We start from the raw sequence: 25,569 nt of genomic DNA, 5'->3' as shown, positions 1-25,569 counted from the left end.
TCAGACGCTTTCCCTGACCCATATTAAGCCTGTTCATGGACGTTTCTCCATTGCTCCATTGAGCATGCTCTTAGCATTGTCCAGAAGGCTTAAAGGCTAAGGAAGTAGGATTAATCTGGGTTATGCTTGTGTGTGTGTGTGTGTGTGTGTGTGTGTGTGTGTGTGTGTGTGTGTGTGTGTGTGTGTGTGTGTGTGTGTGTGTGTGTGTTTGTGTGTGTGGGTGTACGTACATACCTCCGATGGCATGACAGCGGGAGGTGATCTCCCACAACACCAGAGCCATAGAGTAGACATCTGTCTGCTTGAACGACTCAATGTTTTCCAGGTTCAGCCTGGACTCCAGCACCTCAGGAGCCATGTACCTGGCTGTGCCCACCTGTAATACACAGAGACATAGTCACAACATAGTCTCAACATAGTCACAACATAGTCTCAACATAGTCACAACATAGTCACAACATAGTCTCAACATAGTCACAACATAGTCTCAACATAGTCACGACATAGTCTCAACATAGTCTCAACATATTCACAACATAGTCTCAACATAGTCTCAACATAGTCTCAACATAGTCACAACATAGTCACAACATAGTCTCAACATAGTCACAACCTAGTCTCAACATAGTCTCAACATAGTCACAACCCAGTCTCAACATTTTTATTTTATTTTATTTTTATTTCACCTTTATTTAACCAAGTAAGCCAGTTGAGAACAAGTTCTCATTTACAACTGCAACCTGGCCAAGATAAAGCAAAGCAGTGCGATAAAAACAACAACACAGAGTTACATATGAGGTAAAACAAAACATAAAGTCAAAAATACAACAGAAAATATATATACAGTGTGTGCAAATGTAGCAAGTTATGGAGGTAAGGCAATAAATAGGCTATAGTGCAAAATAATTACAATTAGTATTAACACTGGAATGATAGATGTGCAAGAGATGATGTGCAAATAGAGATACTGGGGTGCAAATGAACAAAATAAATAACAATATGGGGATGAGGTACTTCGGTGGACTAATTTCAGATGGGCTGTGTACAGGTGCAGTGATCGGTAAGGTGCTCTGACAACTGATGCTTAAAGTTAGTGAGGGAGATAAGAGTCTCGAGCTTCAGAGATTTTTGCAGTACATTCCAGTCATTGGCAGCAGAGAACTGGAAGGAATGGCGGCCAAAGGAGGTGTTGGCTTTGGGGATGACCAGTGAGATATACCTGCTGGAGCACATACTACGGGTGGGTGTTGCTATGGTGACCAATGAGCTAAGATAAGGCAGGGATTTGCCTAGCAGTGATTTATAGATGGCCTGGAGCCAGTGGGTTTGGCGACGAATATGTAGTGAGGACCAGCCAACAAGAGCGTACAGGTCACAGTGGTGGGTAGTATATGGGGCTTTGGTGACAAAACGGATGGCACTGTGATAGACAACATCCAATTTGCTGAGTAGTGTGTTGGAGGCTATTTTGTAAATGACATCGCAGAAGTCAAGGATCGGTAGGATAGTCAGTTTTACGAGGGCATGTTTGGCAGCATGAGTGAAGGAGGCTTTGTTGCGAAATAGGAAGCCGATTCTAGATTTAACTTTGGATTGGAGATTCTTAATGTGAGTCTGGAAGGAGAGTTTACAGTCTAACCAGACACCTAGGTATTTGTAGTTGTCCACATACTCTAGGTCAGACCCGTCGAGAGTAGTGATTCTAGTCGGGTGGGCGGGTGCCAGCAGCGTTCGATTGAAGAGCATGTATTTAGTTTTACTAGTGTTTAAGAGCAGTTGGAGGCTACTGAAGGAGTGTTGTATGGCATTGAAGCTCGTTTGGAGGTTTGTTAACACAATGTCCAATGAAGGGCCAGATGTATACAAAATGGTGTCGTTTGCGTAGAGGTGGATCTGAGAGTCACCAGCAGCAAGAGCGACATCATTGATATACACGGAGAAAAGAGTTGGCCCAAGAATTGAACCCTGTGGCACCCCCATAGAGACTGCCATAGGTCCAGACAACAGGCCCTCCGATTTGACACATTGAACTCTATCTGAGAAGTAATTGGTGAACCAGGCGAGGCAGTCATTTGAGAAGTCACAACATAGTCACAACATAGTCTCAACATAGCCTCAACATAGTCACAACATAGTCTCAACATAGTCACAACCTAGTCTCAACATAGTCTCAACATAGTCACAACCTAGTCTCAACATTGTCTCAACATAGTCACAACATAGTCACAACATAGTCACAACCTAGTCTCAACATTGTCTCAACATAGTCTCAACATAGTCACAACCTAGTCTCAACCTAGTCACAACATAGTTTAAACATGGTCTCAAATCTCAGGAGCCATGTACCTGGCTGTGCCCACCTGTAATACACAGAGACATAGTCACAACATAGTCACAACATAGTCTCAACATAGTCACAACATAGTGTCAACATAGTCAGAACATAGTCTCAACATAGTCACGACATAGTCTCAACATAGTCACGACATAGTCTCAACATAGTCTCAACATATTCACAACATAGTTACAACATAGTCACAACATAGTCTCAACATAGTCTCAACATAGTCACAACATAGTCTCAACATAGTCTCAACATAGTCACAACCTAGTCTCAACATAGTCTCAACATAGTCACAACCTAGTCTCAACATAGTCTCAACATAGTCACAACCTAGTCTCAACATAGTCTCAACATAGTCACAACATAGTCACAACCTAGTCTCAACATAGTCACAACATAGTTTAAGCATAGTCTCAAACCTCAGGAGCCATGTACCTGGCTGTGCCCACCTGTAATACACAGAGACATAGTCACAACATAGTCACAACATAGTCTCAACATAGTCACAACATAGTCTCAACATAGTCACAACATCGTCACAACATAGTCTCAACATAGTCACAACATAGTCACAACATAGTCTCAACATAATCACAACATAGTCACAACATAGTCTCAACATAGTCACAACCTAGTCTCAACATAGTCTCAACATAGTCACAACCTAGTCTCAACATAGTCTCAACATAGTCACAACATAGTCACAACATAGTCACAACCTAGTCTCAACATAGTTTAAACATAGTCTCAAACCTCAGGAGCCATGTACCTGGCTGTGCCCACCTGTAATACACAGAGACATAGTCTCAACATAGTCACAACATAGTCTCAACATAGTCACAACATCGTCACAACATTGTCTCAACATAGTCACAACATAGTCACAACATAGTCTCAACATAATCACAACATAGTCACAACATAGTCACAACATAGTCACAACCTAGTCTCAACCTAGTCACAACATAGTTTAAACATAGTCTCAAACCTCAGGAGCCATGTACCTGGCTGTGCCCACCTGTAATACACAGAGACATAGTCACAACATAGTCACAACATAGTCTCAACATAGTCACAACATAGTCTCAACATAGTCACAACATAGTCACAACATCGTCACAACATAGTCTCAACATAGTCACAACATAGTCACAACATAGTCTCAACATAATCACAACATAGTCACAACATAGTCACAACATAGTCTCAACATAGTCTCAACATATTCTCAACATAGTCTCAACATAGTTTCAACATAGTCACAACATAGTCTTAACATAGTCACGACATAGTCTCGACATAGTCTCAACATATTCACAACATAGTCTCAACATAGTCTCAACATAGTCTCAACATGGTCTCAACATAGTCACAACCTAGTCTCAACATAGTCATAACATAGTCACAACCTAGTCTCAACCTAGTCACAACATAGTCTCAACAAAGTCTCAACATAGTCACAAACTAGTCCCAACATAGTCTCAACATAGTCTCAACATAGTTTAAACATAGTCTCAAACCTCTGGAGCATATACCTGGCTGTGCCCAGCTGAAGAAGAGAGACAGAGACAGAGACAGAGATAGTTCTAGTTAGTTGGCATAAGTATTCCCACCTCTTCCAGAGAAGGAGAGGGAGAGCAGAGGGTTCACAAGCTTCAAATAAAACTGTACTGAACATAGTTTGGCAGTGTGAACATGCCAAGGTGTGTCTCTAACTAATCCTAGCCTTTTAGTAGAGAGAGAGAGAGAGAGAGAGAGAGAGAGAGAGAGAGAGAGAGAGAGAGAGAGAGAGAGAGAGAGAGAGAGAGAGAGAGAGAGAGAGAGAGAGAGAGAGAGAGAGAGCGAGAGAGAGAGAGAGAGCGAGAGAGAGAGAGAGAGAGAGAGAGAGAGAGAGAGAGAGAGAGAGAGAGAGAGAGAGAGAGAGAGAGAGAGAGAGAGAGAGACCTCTCTGATGAGAATAGGCTACCTGTCCTGTTGGGGGAGCACGCAGAGCTGTGGGTTCGCAGCGCACTACGTTGCTGCCTGCCATAAGATGAGGGACAGTGTCTGACAGACCAACAAACCTGCACATGTCCTCTATATTGTTATTGTTGAATGGTTATTTTGACCCTTGGTTATTGTTGTTACTGTTGTCCCGTTGACAATATTGATGATTATTATTTTAATTATGTTAATAGTGTAAATATCCAAAGTAAGCTTTGGCAATATGTACATTGTTACATCATGCCAATAAAGCGAATTGAATTGAATTGAATTGAACTGAGAGAGAGAGAAAGAGAAAGAGCGCGAAAGTGGAGTTTCGGGAAAATCATACGACATAATAAAATCCATGTACACAAACAACAAGTGCACGGTTAAAATGGGCAAAAAACACACTGATTTCTTTCCACAGGGCCGTGGGGTGAGACAGGGATGCAATTTAAGCCCCACCCTCTTCAACATACAGTGAGGAGAACAAGTATTTGATACACTGCTGATTTTGCAGGTTTTCCTACGTACAAAGCATGTAGAGGTCTGTAATGTAATTTATCATAGGTACACTTCAACTGTGAGAGACGGAATCTAAAACAAAAATCCAGAAAATCACATTGTATGATTTTTAAGGAATGAATTTGCATTTTATTGCATGACATAAGTATTTGATACATCCGTCTCTCACAGGTGAAGTGTACCTATGATAAAAATTACAGACCTCTACATGCTTTGTAAGTAGGAAAACCTGCAAAATCGGCAGTGTATCAAATACTTGTTCTCCCCACTGTATATATCAATGAATTGGCGAGGGCACTAGAACAGTCTGCAGCACCCGGCCTCACCCTACTAGAATCTGAAGTCAAATGTCTACTGTTTGCTGATGATCTGGTGCTTCTGTCACCAACCAAGGAGGGCCTACAGCAGCACCTAGATCTTCTGCACAGATTCTGTCAGACCTGGGCCCTGACAGTAAATCTCAGTAAGACAAAAATAATGGTGTTCCAAAAAAGGTCCAGTTGCCAGGACCCCAAATACAAATTCCATCTAGACACATTTGCCCCAGCCTAAACATCAGCGCCACAGGTAACTTCCACAAAGCTATGAACGATCTGAGAGACAAGGTAAGAAGGGCCTTCTATGCCATCAAAAGGAACATAAAATTCAACATACCTATTAGGATCTGGCTAAAAATACTTGAATCAGTTATAGAACCCATTGCCATTTATGGTTGTGAGGTCTGGGGTCCGTTCACCAACCAAGAATTCACAAAATGGGACAAACACCAAATTGAGACTCTGCATGCAGAATTCTGCAAGAATATCCTCTGTGTACAATAAAAAACACAAAATAATGCATGCAGAGCAGAATTAGGCCGATACCCGCTTTTTATCAAACTCCAGAAAAGAGCCGTTAAATTCTACAACCACTTAAAAGGAAGCGATTCCCAAACCTTCCATTACAAAGCCATCACCTACAGATAGATGAACTTGTAGAAGAGTCCCCTAAGCAAGCAGGTCCTGGGGCTCTTTTCACAAACACAAACAGACCCCACAGAGCCCCAGGACAGCAACACAATTAGCCCCAACCAAATCATGAGAAAACAAAAAGATAATTACTTGACACATTGGAAAGAATTTACAAAAAAACAGAGTAAACTAGAATGCTATTTGGCCCTAAACAGAGAGTACACAGTGGCAGAATACCTGACCACTGTGACTGACCCAAACAGTGAGCATAGCCTTGCTATTGAGAAAGGCCGCCGTAGGCAGACCTGGCTCTCAAGAGAAGACAGGCTATGTGTACACTGCCCACAAAATGAGCTGGAAACTGAGCTGCACTTCCTAACCTCCTGCCAAATGTATGACCATATTAGAGACATATATTTCCCTCAGATTACAGAGATCCACAAAGAATTTGAAAAGAAACCCAATTTTGATAAACTCCCTTATCTACTGGGTGAAATACCACAGTGTGCCATCAAAGCAGCAAGATTTGTGACCTGTTGCCACAAGAAAAGGGCAACCAGTGAAGAACAGACACCATTGTAAATACAACCCATATTTATGTTTATTTATTTTCCCATTTGTACTTTAACTATTTGCACATTGTTACAACACTGTATATATACATAATATGACATTTGAAATGTCTTTATTCCTTTGGAACTTCTGAGTGTAATGTTTACTTTTAATATTGATTGTTTATTTCACTTTTGTTTACTATCTACTTCACTTGCTTTGGCAATGTTAACATACTTTTCCCATGCCAATAAAGCCCTTAAATTGAATTGAATTGAATTGAATTGAAATTGAAATTGAATTGACATTGAAATTGAATTGAGAGAGAGGGAGATAGAGAGAGAGAGAGAGAGAGAGAGAGAGAGAGAGAGAGAGAGAGAGTGAGAGAGGGAGATAGAGAAAAAGAGAGAGAGTCACCAAATAACTTTGTTAGAGGAGACAGAGTATCTAAGTACATTCAGATGGAACACAGTGACGCTGTAAAGGCCACTGTGTTCTCCTGATCAGTTTGACTCAGAGTGATGCAATTTGGCACACATGCTCAGCGATATAAGTCTAGCTAACCTGTTAAGTATAGTTCAGTTTTGCCGCATGGTGGCGCCGTTGAACAGGAAAAACCATTCATGCAAGCTCATTGGTTTATAACTGCCATGCTGTTTGAACAAGTCAACATCGTTGACATGGTCCAAAATCCATCAAAAGCATATTGCATGATCTGTTAGATTTTGAGTTCTGATATTTGGCAAACGTGGTAAGAAGTACAGTAGTAGCTCATCCAAGGGCAATGTGTCCAATTAGTCCTGATGGTGGCGCTGTGGGGCCAAAGCTTGAACCCCGGCATGGCTGCTTGCAGCTCTATTTTCTGTTGCTTTTATGGCTCATTTCCTGCCTCTGTCATCAGTGTCCCATTTAAAAATCAGAAAAACATCTATAATAAACCAGAATTAAGACTAGAATTGTCCTTTGATTTGAAGCCTTAGAAATATTGGATGCTCACGATCATGAGGAAACATGATTCCAGGAGAGAGTTTTTATGTGGGAAAAGTGGGAAAACACCACTTTGCTGTTTAACCTAAACAATGTCTAGGCCTTTGTTAGTATGGGAAAGATGTGTGTATGTTAGTTAGTCATCATCCCCCTCTTAGCCTATCACCTGTTTCTACGGCTGCATTACCAGCCGGTGAATCATACATCAGACCAGCACACATTAACAAAGTTCAGTCTGATAGAAGATAGACTGATACAACTGACTGAGGGGGTTCCCCTGCATGTCTCAACACAGCCTGCCCTCTTTTCTTCACTGCTTTATCTCTCTATCACTATCTCTCTGAAACTCTTCTCGCTCTCTCTCTCTCTATCACTATCTCTCTGAAACACTTCTCGCTCTCTCTCACTCTATCACTATCTCTCTGAAACTCTTTTCTCTCTCTCTCTTTTTCTCTGCCCCCTCCCTCCCTCCCCCCTCTCTCTCTCTCTGCCCCCCTCCCTCCCCCCTCTCTCTCTCTCTCTCTCTCTCTCTCTCTCTCTCGCTCTCTCTGTCTCTCTCTCTCTCTCTGCCCCCCCCTCTCTCTCTCTCTCTGCCCCCCCCCCCCTCTCTCTCTTTCTCTGCCCCCCCCTCTCTCTCTACCCTGTCAGCAAACAGTTCTGTCTTAACACTGAGAACAGCCAGTGTGCAAAACAAATGCAACTCATATGGCACAACGTTCATGAGAGAATAAAAAGAACATACAACCACAAATATGCATCTACAGTAAATAAAGAAATCCCATTCTGGTCTAGCGCCTCTCTGAGACTCTGAACACTGAAAGGGAGGTGCATCTTATTCAGTACTCTAATATCTCTATAAACCACCACACTCTCTGAACAGTGGGACGTAGGCTACAGCTTATTCAGTACTCTAATATCTCTATAAACCACCACACTCTCTGAACAGTGGGACGTAGGGTACAGCTTATTCAGTACTCTAATATCTCTATAAACCACCACACTCTCTGAACAGTGGGATGTAGGCTACAGCTTATTCAGTACTCTAATATCTCTATAAACCACCACACTCTCTGAACAGTGGGACGTAGGCTACAGCTTATTCAGTACTCTAATATCTCTATAAACAATGTCATAGGGTTATAATGTTCACATCAACAACAATAACTGTTGTTCTCACCTGTCCGCTGTTTGCTAGATCATCCACTGTCAGGGTATTATCCAGTCTGAGTCCCAGTCCAAAGTCACACAGACAACAGGTCAGATCCTGCTTCACCAGGATGTTAGAGCTCTTCAGATCGCGGTGGACGATGGGCACCTTGGGCCGCCCGCAGGCCGTGTGGTCACTGTGAAGGTGGGCCACCCCGCAGGCCAGGGACCCCCCCAGACCTCGCAGATCCTCCCAGGAGACCAGGTTGCGGGTCAGGTACTCCTGAAGGTTCCCCCTGGGGTGGAAGGCTGTGATCAGCCAGTACTGATTCGACATCTAGAATGGACAAAAGACACCATGCCGATAAATCATGCTGTTAAAAGGGTGTAGGGAACAATTAGCTTAAGTGCCAGTCTGTTTGTTGCCTGGCTACCCAAGCTCCTTGCTCTGGCCTAACCCTACGCCACGCCCATGGACGTTAGTTTCTTCTCCACAATGAGTCTGGATCTGAGTATCTCCCAGACGATTTCTAGAACGCAAACACATTCTAACTGTTCTGATTGGTCCAGAAACCGATGGGTTGGGACCAGAGCCAGAACACATGTGGGTAAAGCGTTGATTTGAAAATGTGTCATTGGCTTTAATACTCTGATTGGTTAGAGATGATCCAATCGCTGATTACTTTGTTATGTACATCACCCCTCATTTGGACGTCACCTTACACAACTTTAACGATGTCAGTCTCAGACTGAAGTACGTAGCGAACACAGAGCAGTGGAAGAATTCAGTTTGAGTCGTCAGGCCAATCTGTTTGTACTATCATGCCAACTCCTTGTCACTCATTGTCAGGCCATGTTCGGCTTGACATTCATCCATGGAGTTGGCATGATAGTACCAACTGATCTGGGACCAGGCTTGGGAACAATAGTCAAGTTCATGTTTTCATAATAGAGCTAGTGGACAACAGTATACAGTATGTATCCCTGCAATCCCTTCCGTAAAGTGCAACAAAGATAATACAGGCTGTGATTAGGCCAAAGTAGTGCACTATATAGGGAATAGGGTGCCATTTGGGATGGAACACTACCTTTCTCTCCTCTGCTGTGAGGAAGTGGAGGACGTTGTCGTGGCGAAGGTCGATGTCAGAGAAGATGTCCTTCTCATTCTTCCATGACGCATACTCCTCCTCAGGGAAGATCTTCACGGCCACCGTCTCAAACTGGTCCGCCGAGGAGCCGGGCTGTCTCAGCTTGGCCTTGTACACCTCAGCGAAGCGCCCCTTACCCACCTAATGTAGATATAATATAGAGTAAAGCTGGTTATAACCCTTACCCACCTAATGTAGATATAATATAGAGTAAAGCTGGTTATAACCCTTACCCACCTAATGTAGATATAATATAGAGTAAAGCTGGTTATAACCCTTACCCCCCTAATGTCAATATAATATACAGTAAAGCTGGTTATAACCCTTACCAACCTAATGTAGATATAATATAGAGTAAAGCTGGTTATAACCCTTACCCCCCTACTGTCAATATAATATACAGTAAAGCTGGTTATAACCCTTACCCCCCTAAAGCCAATATAATATACAGTAAAGCTGGTTATAACCCTTACCCCTGTAATGTCAATATAATATACAGTAAAGCTGGTTATAATCGTTACCCCCCTAATGTCAGTATAATATACAGTAAAGCTGGTTATAACCCTTACCCACCTAATGTAGATATAATATAGAGTAAAGCTGGTTATAACCCTTACCCATCTAATGTAGATATAATATAGAGTAAAGCTGGTTATAACCCTTACCCCCCTAATGTCAATATAATATACAGTAAAGCTGGTTATAACCCTTACCCACCTAATGTAGATATAATATAGAGTAAAGCTGGTTATAACCCTTACCCACCTAATGTAGATATAATATAGAGTAAAGCTGGTTGTAACCCTTACCCCCCTACTGTCAATATAATATACAGTAAAGCTGGTTATAACCCTTACCCCCCTAAAGCCAATATAATATACAGTAAAGCTGGTTATAACCCTTACCCACCTAATGTCAATATAATATACAGTAAAGCTGGTTATAATCGTTACCCACCTAATGTCAGTATAATATACAGTAAAGCTGGTTATGTCAATATAATATACAGTAAAGCTGGTTATAACACTTACCCACCTAATGTCAATATAACATACAGTAAAGCTGGTTATAACCCTTACCCACCTAATGTCAGTATAATATACAGTAAAGCTGGTTATAACCCTTACCCCTCTAATGTCAATATAATATACAGTAAAGCTGGTTATAATCGTTACCCACCTAATGTCAGTATAATATACAGTAAAGCTGGTTATGTCAATATAATATACAGTAAAGCTGGTTATAACACTTACCCACCTAATGTCAATATAACATACAGTAAAGCTGGTTATAGCACTTACCCACCTAATGTCAATATAACATACAGTAAAGCTGGTTATAACCCTTACCCACCTAATGTCAGTATAATATACAGTAAAGCTGGTTATAACCCTTACCCCCCTAATGTCAATATAATATACAGTAAAGCTGGTTATAACCCTTACCCACCTAATGTCAATATAATATACAGTAAAGCTGGTTATAACCCTTACCCACCTAATGTCAATATAATATACAGTAAAGCTGGTTATAACCCTTACCCACCTAATGTCAATATAATATACAGTAAAGCTGGTTATAACCCTTACCCACCTAATGTCAATATAATATACAGTAAAGCTGGTTATAACCCTTACCCACTTAATGTCAATATAATATACAGTAAAGCTGGTTATAACCCTTACCCCCCTGTGTTTGGAGTAAAAGTGAGAAGTTAGGGCTAATCTAAAGCAGAAAAGAACAGGATGTTGAAAGGAGCACCACAGGGAAAAGCCCTAAAGTCGGCCATGCACTAACAAGGATTTCTAGTAGAAGAGGAAGAAGAAGAAGAAGGAGAAGAAGAATATAAAAATATATTCCATTTAGCAGACGCTTTTATCCAAAGTGACTTACAGTCATGCTAAATACAGGAGGAGGAAGAAGAAGGAGGAGGAGGAAGAAGAAGAAGAAGAAGAAGAAGAAGAAGAAGAAGAAGAAGAAGAAGAAGAAGAAGAAGAAGAAGAAGAAGAAGAAGAAGAAGAAGAAGAGGAGGAGGAGGAGGAGGAGGAGGAGAAGTAGAAGGAGAAGAAGAAGAAGAAGAAGAAGAAGAAGAAGAAGAAGAAGTAGAAGGAGGAGAAGAAGAAACAACAACAACAACAACAACAACAACAAGATAGCTCTGCGGACCTGCAGGTCCAGCTCAATGGGTAGGAGTTCAGTGTTGTGGTTGAGGTTGTTGGCGTGAGTTGAGCTGCTGTCTGATCCATCGTCGTCCATCATGATAGCACAGGCATCACTGCAGTCCAGACCTGTTTATTGATTGATTGATTTATTGATTGTTTGAATCTATTGGATAATTAAATCACATGTAAAGCCAGTCTCTCCAGACAGAAACAACATAATACATTTAAAACAATTTTCCAGTATTAACACACTAAAGCATTTTCATGTATGATTGATTTGATGATTGACTGATTGATCTCATAATTGACTGATTGATCTCATCACTGATTGATTGATCTCATGATTGACTGATTGATATCATGACTGATTGATTTATCTAATGAATGACTGATTGATCTCATGACTGATTGATTGATCTCATGATTGACTGTTTTATATCATGACTGATTGATTGATCTCATGATTGACTGACTGATCTCATGACTGTTCGATTGATCTCATGATTGTCTGATTGAGCTCATGACTGATCGATTGATCTCATGATTGACTGATTGATTTGATGATTAACTGATTGATTGATTCCATTGTGGTGGTCCTCACCTTTGCCCTTGCGTTTGGGCTTCTTGCTGTCCCATTGCTCCTGGGTGAGTTTGCGTTGGCGGTGGACTCGGTACCAGTAGAACACGCCGATGACTACCACCGCCAGCATCAATAAGGGTAGCAGGCTGACCAGGATGACTGGTACCACCGGCGACTCGATGGTCGTGCCCACCACTGGAGAACACAGGAGAGAGGGAGGGGAGGCTTAGAATAGAGCAAATGTAGCAAAGGTGATCGGGAATCTTGTAAAGAGGTAGCTCTCGGCCCTTGATGATGATCTCTTGGTCTAATGGTTTAGACTTTGGGTTGGTGAGCAGGAAACCCCAGTTTGATTCCCACTGGTTACACAAGCATGCTGCAATGAATAAACTGACTGCATATATAAGTAAATCTAACACATCCTTCGATATCCCTTTTCATCCCTCAGAAACAATGATTGATGTGTAATAATCCAATGTTGTGTGCTCCTACATCTCCAGTACATGAGGAAAGTGAAACATAGTAGCCCAGTGTAAACAAAGCCAGGATATCCCACAAATAGAAAAGGGCTGAGCTCTTTGATAAAGTTGTGTTGCATTGTGTTCCACAAATAGAAAAGTCCAAACCCTTTTACTTGGTACAGGATAAAATTCCGCTTTATAAAATGCTACAGTTCTTGTGGGAGTCTGGTGACGTTCACGTTGGCCTTTACTCTTAAAGGTCACAGTAATAGTCGTGTTTATATCTGAAGATATGAATAGAGTTCAGATATGAATAGAGACATTCTATCCTTGACCCTCCACATCTCTAGGAGGTGGAGTGGGTACTGGGCACTGCCACCTAACAAGAATAGAATAGAACAGAGTAGAATAGAGTAGAATAGAATAGAGTAGAGTAGAGTAGAGTAGAGTAGAGTAGAATAGAATAGAATAGAGTAGAGTAGAGTAGAGTAGAGTAGAGTAGAATAGAGTAGAGTAGAATAGAGTAGAGTAGAGTAGAGTAGAATAGAGTAGAATAGAGTAGAATAGAGTAGAGTAGAGTAGATTAGAGTAGAGTAGAGTGGAGTGGAGTGGAGTAGAATAGAATAGAGTAGAGTAGAGTAGAGTAGAGTAGATTAGAGTAGTCCCGTGTAGCTCAGTTGGTAGAGCATGGCGCTTGCAACGCCAGTGTTGTGGGTTCGATTCCCACGGGGGGCCAGTATAAAAAAAAATGAAATAAAAAAATGAATTGTATGCACTCACTAACTGTAAGTCGCTCTGGATAAGAATGACTAAAATGTAAAAAAAAATAATAGAGTAGATTAGAGTAGAATAGGGCTCAACGTAACACAACTTTATTCAGGCCTGGTAAGGTAAGACTTAGCAACCAAACCAACCAACCAAACCCCCTACAGTACAGAATGGAAACAGAGGAGACAGTGGGTCCTGTGAGTGCTCTCTACTCTGGGCACCAGTTCAGTCTGCCTCAGTCGGAGTCCCTCAGAGGAAAATGACCCTAGTTGGCACACTGTGGGTTGACTGCCAGGCTGCCACTTACCACTGAAGGAGGTCCAGAGGCTCCACACCCAAACAGAGAGCCTCTCTGCCAACTACGTTCCGTGGGCACTGGGCAGGAGACAGGGCAGTAAGGCTGGGGCAGGGAACTGGGGTTGGGGGGAGGTAGTGTGGTTGGGCACTGGGCAGGGGGAAGAGCAGAGAGCAGGGCAGTAGCACTGGTGCTCAACTCTCCATTTCTCTTTGAACATGCACCAGAGTAGGCTTCTTATACTGGAAGGGGGGTGACGGGTGATTGTGTAAGATGAATAAAAACATAATAGTGTGGTTGGAGGAGTGTGTGTGTGTTTTTTTTTCTTTGTTACATATAGGTAGGGGATGACAGTAAAACTGTCAGTTAATCGCTTCAGGCTGAGCCACAGACACAAACATACAAAACTCATATACTTGCACAAGTTTGTAAAACATTTCCAGAGAAGGAGCGGGAGAGCAGAGTTTTCACAAGCTTCAAATAAAACTTTACTGAACATAGTTTGGCAGTGTGAACATGCCAAGGTGTGTCTCTACCTAATCCTAGCCTTTTTAGTAGAGAGAGAGAGAGAGAGAGAGAGAGAGAGAGAGAGAGAGAGAGAGAAAACCTAAACAGTATATTTGACCTCTCAGTGTCACGATCGTCATACACAGAGGACCAAGGCGCAGCGTGGAATGCGAACATACTTTTAATTTGAATGATCACACGAACAAAACAACAACGATACGAAACGTGAAGTCCTACGGTTACACAAACCAAACGGAACAAGATCCCACAACACACTGTGGAAAACAGGCTGCCTAAGTATGGTTCCCAATCAGAGACAACAAGCAACAGCTGATACACGTTGCCTCTGATTGAAAACCACACCGGCCAACATAGAAACAAAATAACTAGATAATAACCCTAGCACACAAAACACATAGAAACCACACACCCTGGCTCAACATAACAGAGTCCCAGAGCCAGGGCGTGACACTCAGCTTCCCTATCAAATCTAAAAATGTCAAGCAGACAACCTAAGAAAATTAACAACAATGACAAATGGTTTGATGAAGAATGCAAAAACCTAAGAAAGAAATGGAGAAACCTAACCAACCAAAAACAGAGACCCAGAAAACCTGAGCCTATGTCTTCACTATGGTGAATCACTAAACCAATACAGAAATACACTACAGAAAAAGAAGGAACAGCATGTCAGAATTCAGCTCAATGTAATTGAGGAATAAATAGACTCTAACCACTTCTGGGAGAATTGGAAAACAAACAACAACACAAAGAGTTATCTATACAAAACTGAGAAGTATGGGTAAAACACTTCTCCAACCTTTTTGGCCCTATAACAAAGAACAAACAGCAAAAAGATATACATAATCAAATACAAATCTTAGAATCAACTATTAAAGACTACCAGAACCCACTGGATTCTCCAATTACATTGAATGAACTACAGGACAAAATACAAACCCTCCAACCCAAAAAGGCCTGTGGGGTTGATGGTATCCTAAATGAAATTATAAAATATACAGCCACAAATTCCAATAGGCTACACTTAAACTCTTCAACATCATCCTCAGCTCTGGCATCTACTCCAATATTTGGAACCAAGGACTGATCACCCCAATCCACAAAAGTGGAGACACATTTGACCCCAATAACTACCGTGGGACATGCGTCAACAGCAACCTTGGGAAAATCCTCTGCATTATCATTAACAGCAGACTAGTTCATTTCCTCAGTGAAAACAATGTACTGAGCAAATATCAAATTGGCTTTTTACCAAATTGCCGTACGACAGACCACGTATTCACCCTGCACACCCTAACTGACAAACAAACAGACCAAAACAAAGGCAAAATCTTCTCATGCTTTGTTGATTTCTCATCCTTCTCCTGCTCATGCTTCATCATGACGTCGTCCCCACAGTGACCGTACGTACATACCCCAACCAGAAGCCATGGATTACAGGCAACATCCGCACTGAGCTAAAGGGTAGAGCTGCCGATTTCAAGGAGCGGGACGCTTATAAGAAAACCCGCTATGCCCTCCGACGAACCATCAAACAGGCAAATAATCAATACAGGACTAAGATTCAATCGTACTACACCGGCTCTGACGCTCGTCGGATGTGGCAGGGCTTGAAAACTATTACAGACTACAAAGGGAAGCACAGCCGCGAGCTGCCCAGTGACATGAGCCTACCAGACGAGCTAAATAACTTCTATGCTCGCTTCGAGGCAAGCAACACTGAAGCATGCATGACTATGTGATCACGCTCTCCGTAGACGATGTAAGTAAGACTTTTAAGCAGGTCAACATTCACAAGGCTGCAGGGCCAGACGGATTACCAGGACGTGTACTCCGAGCATGCGCTGACCAACTGGCAAGTGTCTTCACTGACATTTTCAACATGTGCCTGACTGAGTCTGTAATTCCAACATGTTTCAAGCAGACCACCATAGTCCCTGTACCCAAGAACACTAATATAACCTGCCTGAATGACTACTGACCCGTAGCACTCACGTCTGTAGCCATGAAGTGCTTTGAAAGGCTGGTCATGGCTCACATCAACACCATTATCCCAGAAACCCTAGACACCTCCAATTTGCATACCGCCTCAACAGATCCACAGATGATGCAATCTTTATTTCACTCCACACTGCCCTTTCCCACCTGGACAAGAGGAACACCTACGTGAGAATGCTATTCATTGACTACAGCTCAGCATTCAACACCATAGTGCCCTCAAAGCTCATCACTAAGCTAAGGACCCTGGGACTAAACACCTGGACTTCCTGACGGGCCGCCCCCAGGTGGTAAGGGTAGGTAACAACACATCTGCCATGCTGATCCTCAACACGGGGCCCCCTCAGGGGTGCGTGCTCAGTCCCCTCCTGTACTCCCTGTTCAACCATGACTGCATGGCCAGGCACCACTCCAACATCATCATTAAGTTTGTCGACCACACAACAGTGGTAGGCCTGATCACCAACAACGATGAGACAGCCTATAGGGAGGAGGTCAGAGACCTGGCCGTGTGGTGCCAGGATAACAACCTCTCCCTCAACGTGATCAAGACAAAGGAGATGATTGTGGACTACAGGAAAGAAAAGAGGACTGAGCACGCCCCCATTCTCATCGACGGGGCTGTAGTGGAACAGGTTGAGAGCTTCAAGTTCCTTGGTGTCCACATCACCAACAAACTATCATGGTCCAAACACACCAAGACAGTCGTGAAGAGGGCACGACAAAGCCTATTCCCCCTCAGGAGACTGAAAATATTTGCCATGGGTCCTCAGATCCTCAAAAAGTTATACAGCTGCACCATCGAGAGCATCCTGACTGGTTGCATCACCGCCTGGTATGGCAACTGCTCGGCCTCCAACCGCAAGGCACTACAGAGGGTAGTGCGTACGGCCCAGTACATCACTGGGGTCAAGCTTCCTGCCATCCAGAAGCTCTATACCAGGTAGTGTCAGACGAAGGCCCTAAAAATTGTCAAAGACTCCAGCCACCCTAGTCATAGACTGTTCTCTCTGCTACTGCACTGCAAGCGGTACCAGAGCACCAAGTCTCAAGCCATAAATTTTTTTTTTTTTTTACATTTTAGTCATTTAGCAGACGCTCTTATCCAGAGCAACTTACAGTTAGTGAGTGCATACATTTTCATACAGGCCCCCCGTGGGAAACAAACCCACAACCCTGGCGGTGCAAGCGCCATGCTCTACCAACTGAGCTACATGGGGCCCGTAATCATGGCTACCCGGACTATTTGCATTGCCCCCCCCCCCCCCACCCACCCACCCACCCCACCCCACCCCACCCCACCCCCTCTTTTACGCTGCTGCTACTCTGTTTATTATTTATGCATAGTCACTTTAACTCTACCCACATGTACATATTACCTCAATTACCTCGACTAACCGGTGCCCCTGCACATTGACTCTGTACCGGTACCCCCTGTATACAGCCTCCCTACTGTTATTAAAATTTACTGCTGCTCTTTAATTATTTGCAATTTTTTATTTTCTACTTATCTATTTTTTACTTAACACCTTTTATTTGTAATTGTTGTAACTGCATTGTTGGTTAAGGGCGTGTAAGTAAGCATTTCACTGTAATGTCTACACCCCACAGAACCCCAGGACAACAACACAATTAGACCCAACCAAATCATGAGAAAACTAAAAGAGAATTACTTGACACATTGGAAATAATTTATAAAAACACAGAGCAAACTAGAATGCTATTTGGCCCTAAACAGAGAGTACACAGTGGCAGAATACCTGACCACTGTGACTGATCCAAACTTAAGGAAAGCTTTGACTATGCACAGACTCAGTGAGCATAGCCTTGCTATGGAGAAAGGCCGCCGAAGGCAGACCTGGCTCTCAAGAGAAGACAGGCTATGTGCACACTGCCCACAAAATGAGGTGGAAACTGAGCTGCACTTCCTAACCTCCTGCCAAATGTATGACCATATTAGATACACAAAAAATTCCCTCAGATTTCCCACAGACCCACAAAGAATTCGAAAACAAATCAAATTTTGATATACTCCCATATCTATTGGGTGAAATACGACAGTGTGCAATCACAGCAGCAAGATGTGAAGAACAAACACCATTGTAAATACAACCTATATTTATGACATTTGAAATGTCTTTATTCTTTTGGAACTTCTGAGTGTAATGTTTACTGTTAATATTTTATGGTTGATTTCACTTTTGTTTATTATCTATTTCACTTGCTTTGGCAATGTTAACATACATTTATCATGGCAATGAAGGCCTTAAATTGAAATTGAATTGAGGGAGAGAGAGAGAGAAGGGGGGGGGGGGGGGGGGGGGGGGCACTCAGGGCAGTACCTGCCACAACAGTGCAAAGAGAAACGAGTAAATAAATCAAGGATCCTGTTCTGTTTGGTTAAAATCAGGACTCCAGCATCATGACGCACACACACACACACACACACACAGCGTTTATGATCATGCTGTTCTCACGTAGCTCGCGTGGTTTGACACTATTCACAATATTAAGACTCCAATCCTCAGGGTCCGCAATTAAACATCACTGTGTGTGTGTGTGTGTGTGTGTGTGTGTGTGTGTGTGTGTGTGCGTGTGTGTGTGCGTGTCAAAGTTTTTAAGATGGATTAAGATACTTCCCCTGCTCTCTGACTCCATAATCCTTAAATGTCTAATTATCTCAACATCCACAGTGTTCTGTTTCAGTCATGATATATGACTGGCAGTATAGACCAGGGAGTGTCATGATATATGACTGGCAGTATAGACCAGGGAGTGTCATGATATATGACTGGCAGTATAGACCAGGGAGTGTCATGATTATGACTGGCAGTATAAGCAAAGAGCAAGCTAATGAGGTGCAGCATGTTTGGTGGGAACTTTGTTTACCAAATGTCCCCAAGATGCCATCTATGAAAGCAGTTATTCCCATAATATTCATGCATTAATATCTATTCATTATTCCCATAAACACGTAATAATAATGTATTAATAACTGCTCTTTGTCACAGAGCATCTCATGTTCAGATAGGGATCAGAGAGGAGGGGCGTCCCAAATGTTGCCCTAACCCTAATCCTAACCCTATTGACTAGAGCCCTATGTGGTCTCATGTGGAACGCAGGAGGAATCCTTCCAGGAACAGACTGGTGAACATGGCAACATGGTCTATATTAATCTGAATATCACACTCATTATTTATCTGGTCTGGTAACAGCTTTATAAACATGTCTCATATCTTCCCCTGTCCTCTCTCCCTCCCTCCCTCCATCCCATCTCTCTTTCTCTCAGTCTGTATCTTTCCCTCTGTCCTCTCTCCCTCTCTCCCCTTTCCTTTTCTCTACCTCCCCCCCTCTCTCTCTCTCTTTCTCTCTCCCTCCTCCACTCTCGTGCACTCTCTCTACCTCCCCCCTCCCACTCTCTCTCTACCTCCCCCCCTCTCTCTCACTCTCTCTCTCCCTCCGCCGCTCTCTCTCTGTCTGCCCGTGAGTCACTCCTCTTTAAAACTGTTCTGTTCTGTGTGACTGCAGGCCAAGATTCTACAGTATGGGGAACTGTAAAATCTCACAGAGCGACCGACTGACTGGAATAAATGCACAAGACATGTTTTCCCTTCCATATCTTCTTCTTCTTCTTCTTCTTCTTCTTCTTCTTCTATTATGATCCAATAGCCTGTGGCCAGAATGCTTTGGGACAGATGATGAGGAAGATATTGTTCATAATCAGGGGTTCTAAAATAACTCAGGGATGGAAACAAGCTAGGAGACATTGAACAACAGTTAACACAGAATGATCTTTTCAACTTTCCGTGAATTTATATTAAATAATTAATTATATCCTTATCTCTAAATCACATGACTTGATATTACAGGCTACCTTTGAAGAGATCATTCCGATCTCCTCTGCATTATTGTAGCCATCTGCTGCAGCCTGTCAACTATGCCTCTGCCTATCCCTGTTCTCTCCTCTCCGCACAGGCTACACAAACGCCTCACACCGCATGGCTGCTGCCTCTCTAACCTGGTGGTCCCTGCACGCACCACCCACGTGGAGTTCCAGGTCTCAGGCAGCCTCTGGAACTGCCGTTCTGCTGCCAACAAGGCAGAGTTCATCTCAGCCTATGCTACCCTCCAGTCCCTCGACTTCTTGGCGCTGACGGAAACATGGATTACCACTGAAAACACTGCTACTCCTACTGCTCTCTCCTCGTCTGACCATGTGTTCTCGCATACCCCGAGAGCATCTGGTCAGCGGGGTGGTGGCACAGGAATCCTCATCTCTCCCAAGTGGACATTCTCAATTTTTCCCCTGACCCATCTGTCTATCTCCTCATTTGAATTCCATGCTGTCACAGTCACTAGCCCATTTAAGCTTAATATCCTTGTCATCTATCGCCCTCCAGGTTCCCTTGGAGAGTTCATCAATGAGCTTGACGCCTTGATAAGTTCCTTTCCTGAGGATGGCTCACCCCTCACAGTTCTGGGGGATTTCAACCTCCCTACGTCTACATTTGACTCATTTCTCTCTGCCTCCTTCTTTCCACTCCTCTCCTCTTTTAACCTCACCCTCTCACCGTTCCCCCCTACTCACAAGGCAGGCAATACGCTTGACCTCATCTTTACTAGATGCTGTTCTTCTACTAATCTCACTGCAACTCCCCTCCATGTCTCCGACCACTACTTTGTATCCTTTTCTCTCTCGCTCTCCTCCAACACTACTCACTCTGCCCCTACACAGATGGTAATGCGCCGTCGCAACCTTCGCTCTCTCTCTCCCGCTACTCTCTCCTCTTCCATCCTATCATCTCTTCCCTCTGCTCAATCCTTCTCCCTCCAATCTCCTGATTCTGCCTCCTCAACCCTCCTCTCCTCCCTTTCTGCATCCTTTGACTCTCTATGTCCCCTATCCTCCCGGCCGGCTCGGTCCTCCCCTCCAGATCCGTGGCTTGATGACTCATTGCGAGCTCACAGAACAGAGCTTCGGGCAGCTGAGCGGAAATGGAAGAAAACTAGACTCCCTGCGGACCTGGCATCTTTTCACTCCCTCCTCTCTACATTTTCTTCATCTGTTTCTGCTGCTAAGGCCACTTTCTACCACTCTAAATTCCAAGCATCTGCCTCTAACCCTAGGAAGCTCTTTGCCACATTCTCCTCCCTGCTGAATCCTCCTCCCCCCCCCACCCCCTCCTCCCTCTCTGTGGATGACTTCGTCAACCATTTTCAAAAGAAGGTTGACGACATCCGATCCTCGTTTGTTAAGTCAAATGACACTGCTGGTCCTGTTCACACTGCCCTACCCTATGCTTTGACTTCTTTCTCCCCTCTCTCTCCAGATAAAATCTTGCGACTTGTGACGGCAGGCCACCCAACAACCTGCCCGCTTGACCCTATCCCCTCCTCTCTTCTCCAGACCATCTCCGGTGACCTTCTCCCTTACCTCACCTCGCTGATCAACTCATCCTTGACCGCTGGCTATGTCCCTTCCGTCTTCAAGAGAGCGAGAGTTGCACCCCTTCTCAAAAAACCAACACTCGATCCCTCTGATGTCAACAACTACAGACCAGTATCCCTTCTTTCTTTTCTCTCCAAAACTATTGAGCGTGCCGTCTTTAGCCAACTCTCTTGCTATCTCTCTCAGAATGACCTTCTTGATCCAAACCAGTCAGGTTTCAAGACTGGTCATTCAACTGAGACTGCTCTTCTCTGTGTCACGGAGGCTCTCCGCACTGCTAAAGCTAACTCTCTCTCCTCTGCTCTTGTCCTTCTAGACCTGTCTGCTGCCTTTGATACTGTGAACCATCAGATCCTCCTCTCCACCCTCTCCGAGCTGGGCATCTCCGGCGCGGCTCACTCTTGGATTGCGTCCTACCTGACCGGTCGCTCCTACCAAGTGGCGTGGCGAGAAGCTGTCTCCGCACCACGTGCTCTCACCACTGGTGTCCCCCAGGGCTCAGTTCTAGGCCCTCTCCTATTCTCCCTATACACCAAGTCACTTGGCTCTGTCATATCCTCACATGGCCTCTCCTAACATTGCTACGCTGACGACACACAACTAATCTTCTCCTTTCCCCCTTCTGATAACCAGGTGGCGAATCGCATCTCTGCATGTCTGGCAGACATATCAGTATGGATGACGGATCACCACCTCAAGCTGAACCTTGGCAAGACGGAGCTGCTCTTCCTCCCGGGGAAGGACTGCCTGTTCCATGATCTCGCCATCACGGTTGACAACTCCGTTGTGTCCTCCTCCCAGAGTGCGAAGAGCCTTGGCGTGACCCTGGACAACACCCTGTCGTTCTCCGCTAACATCAAGGCGATGACCCGATCCTGTAGGTTCATGCTCTACAACATTCGGACGGCACAGGTCCTAATCCAGGCACTTGTCATCTCCCGTCTGGATTACTGCAACTCGCTGTTGGCTGGGCTCCCTGCCTGTGCCATTAAACCCCTACAACTCATCCAGAATGCCGCAGCCGTCTGGTGTTCAACCATCCCAAGTTCTCTCACGTCACCCCGCTCCTCCGCACACTCCACTGGCTTCCAGTTGAAGCTCGCATCTGCTACAAGACCATGGTGCTTGCCTACGGAGCTGTGAGGGGAACGGCACCTCCGTACCTTCAGGCTCTGATCAGTCCCTACACCCAAACGAGGGCATTGCGTTCATCCACCTCTGGCCTGCTGGCTCCCCTACCTCTGCGGAAGCATAGTTCCCGCTCAGCCCAGTCAAAACTGTTCGCTGCTCTGGCACCCCAATGGTGGAACAAGCTCCCTCACGACGCCAGGACAGCGGAGTCACTCACCACCTTCCGGAGACATTTGAAACCCCACCTCTTTAAGGAATACCTGGGATAGGATAAAGTAATCATTCTACCCCCCCCTTACCCCAACCCAAACCCCAACCCAAAAACAAAAAAACAATTTAAAAAATGAAAAAAAGATTAAAATAATTAAAATAAAATAGAACATTTTAATGAAAAGATAAAATTATTAAAAAATATATATATATTGTAAATTGGTGATCCCACTGGCTATAAGGTGAATGCACCTATTTGTAAGTCGCTCTGGATAAGAGCGTCTGCTAAATGACGTAAATGTAAATGTAAATGTAAGAGTGAAAGTCATTCTGACAGTTGCTAAATAAAAAATAAAAAACCATTACTATAAACTTGTTTTTGTGACTTCACTTCCCAATTGAAGCTGTCAAATTCACAAGCTAAAACATTTGTGTGAGTAACATTGCAGAGCAACACATGAGGCTGAGTGACTGATTAGAAACAAGAGTCGTCTGGTCAAGCTGATCCACTCTGTTATCTCACTGACAGGAAACACAGGAACAACAGACAGACTGATACAACTTGTTGATTATTAACATTAAAAAAAAAAACATCTGGATCTCTTGTCTTCACAATCATTCATTTCTTGACAAACATTTGCTGATCTAGCAGTATTTCTAAATAATGAATTGCTCACTACTAAAGTATGCGTGGATACACATGTATGCACACATACGCACTCACACAAACACACACCCACACACACACACAATTAATGACCCAAACACAGAGTTTTAGTGTCTGTATAACTCGATGGCCCACAGTCAGACTGCTCTAGGCACGTCAGGAGAATGCTATGCTATGCTAGGGAATGCTAGGGCCTAGAGATAGAATGCTATGCTATGCTATGCTAGGGAATGCTATGGCCTAGGGGGAGAATGCTATGCTATGCTAGGGAATGCTAGGGCCTAGAGGTAGAATGCTATGCTATGCTAGGGAATGCTAGGGCCTAGGGGGAGAATGCTATGCTATGCTAGGGAATGCTAGGGCCTAGAGGTAGAATGCTATGCTAGGGAATGCTAGGGCCTAGAGGTAGGATGCTATGCTAGGGAATGCTAGGGCCTAGAGGTAGAATGCTATGCTATGCTAGGGCCTAAGGGGACAACAATGTTAGGCATTTATAGAGCAGGAATAAGCTGTGGAATCAGTCCAATAAATAAACAGAAACTTCTTGCTACATGGCATGGGTCCTCAGATCCTCAAAAAGTTATACAGCTGCATCATCGAGAGCATCCTGACTGGTTGCATCACTGCCTGGTATGGTAACTGCTCGGCCTCCGACCGCAAGGCACTACAGAGGGTAGTGCGTACGGCCCAGTTCAACACCGGGGCCAAGCTTCCTGCCATCCAGGACCTCTATACCAGGCGGTGTCAGAGGAAGGCCCTCAAAATTGTCAAAGACTCCAGCCACCCTAGTCATAGACTGTTCTCTCTGCTACCGCACGGCAAGTGGTACCGGAGCGCCAAGTCTAGGTCCAAAAGGCTTCTCAACAGCTTCTACCCCCAAGCCATAAGACTCCTGAACAGCTAATCATGGCTACCCGGACTATTTGCACTGCCCCCCCACCCCCACCCCATATTTTTACGCTGCTGCTACTCTGTGAATTATTTATGCATAGTCACTTTAACTCTACCCACATGTACATATTACCTCAACTACCTCAACTAGCCGGTGGCCCCGCACATTGACTCTGCACAGGAACCTCCCTGTATATAGCCTCCCTACTGTTATTTTATTTTACTTCTGCTCTTTTTTTCTCAACACCTTTCTGTTGTTGTTGTTTTATTTTACTTTTTTATAAAAAAAATTAATGCATTGTTGGTTAAGGGCTGTAAGTAAGCATTTCACGGTAATGTCTACACCTGTTGTATTCAGCGCATGTGGCAAATAAAATTTGATTTGATTTGATTTGATTTGACATGTATCCTCTACGGAAGGAAGGGACCACAGCCTTCTGCCTCCCTGCCTCTCTGCTTAGAAAAGAGCTAGAAGGACTACAGCCTTCTGCCTATCTGCCTCTCTGCTTAGAAAAGAGCTGGAAGGACTACAGCCTTCTGCCTCCCTGCCTCTCTGCTTAGAAAAGAGCTGGAAGGACTACAGCCTTCTGCCTCTCTGCCTCTCTGCTTAGAAAAGAGCTGGAAGGACTACAGCCTTCTGCCTCCCTGCCTCTTTGCTTAGAAAAGAGTTGGAAGGACTACAGCCTTCTGCCTCCCTGCCTCTCTGCTTAGAAAAGAGCTGGAAGGACTACAGCCTTCTGCCTCTCTGCCTCTCTGCTTAGAAAAGAGCTGGAAGGACTACAGCCTTCTGCCTATCTGCCTCTCTGCTTAGA

General features: G+C 43.9%; 1 protein-coding gene across 1 annotated transcript in view; it reads right to left on the bottom strand.

Moving 5' to 3' along the window:
* LOC311107269 (TGF-beta receptor type-2-like) overlaps positions 1-25,569 on the bottom strand; it is a gene marked incomplete at its 3' end in the record, with an annotated part of 56,730 nt that overhangs the window by 3,408 nt on the left and 27,753 nt on the right. Inside the window, exons 4-8 of the mRNA XM_084149750.1 lie at positions 12,381-12,554; positions 11,784-11,905; positions 9,558-9,758; positions 8,501-8,806; positions 235-376 (exon numbers count right to left, since the gene is read on the bottom strand). Of these exons, the coding sequence (XP_084005876.1) occupies positions 235-376; positions 8,501-8,806; positions 9,558-9,758; positions 11,784-11,905; positions 12,381-12,554 (945 nt within the window). The remainder of the gene's footprint in view (positions 1-234; positions 377-8,500; positions 8,807-9,557; positions 9,759-11,783; positions 11,906-12,380; positions 12,555-25,569) is intronic.

Source organism: Coregonus lavaretus (assembly GCF_964263955.1).
Source record: "Coregonus lavaretus genome assembly, chromosome: 3".
In the NCBI taxonomy this organism is placed as follows: Eukaryota; Metazoa; Chordata; class Actinopteri; order Salmoniformes; family Salmonidae; genus Coregonus; species Coregonus lavaretus.
The sequence above is the reverse complement of the archived record's forward strand: the minus strand, read 5'-3'. Positions and strand labels throughout refer to the sequence as shown.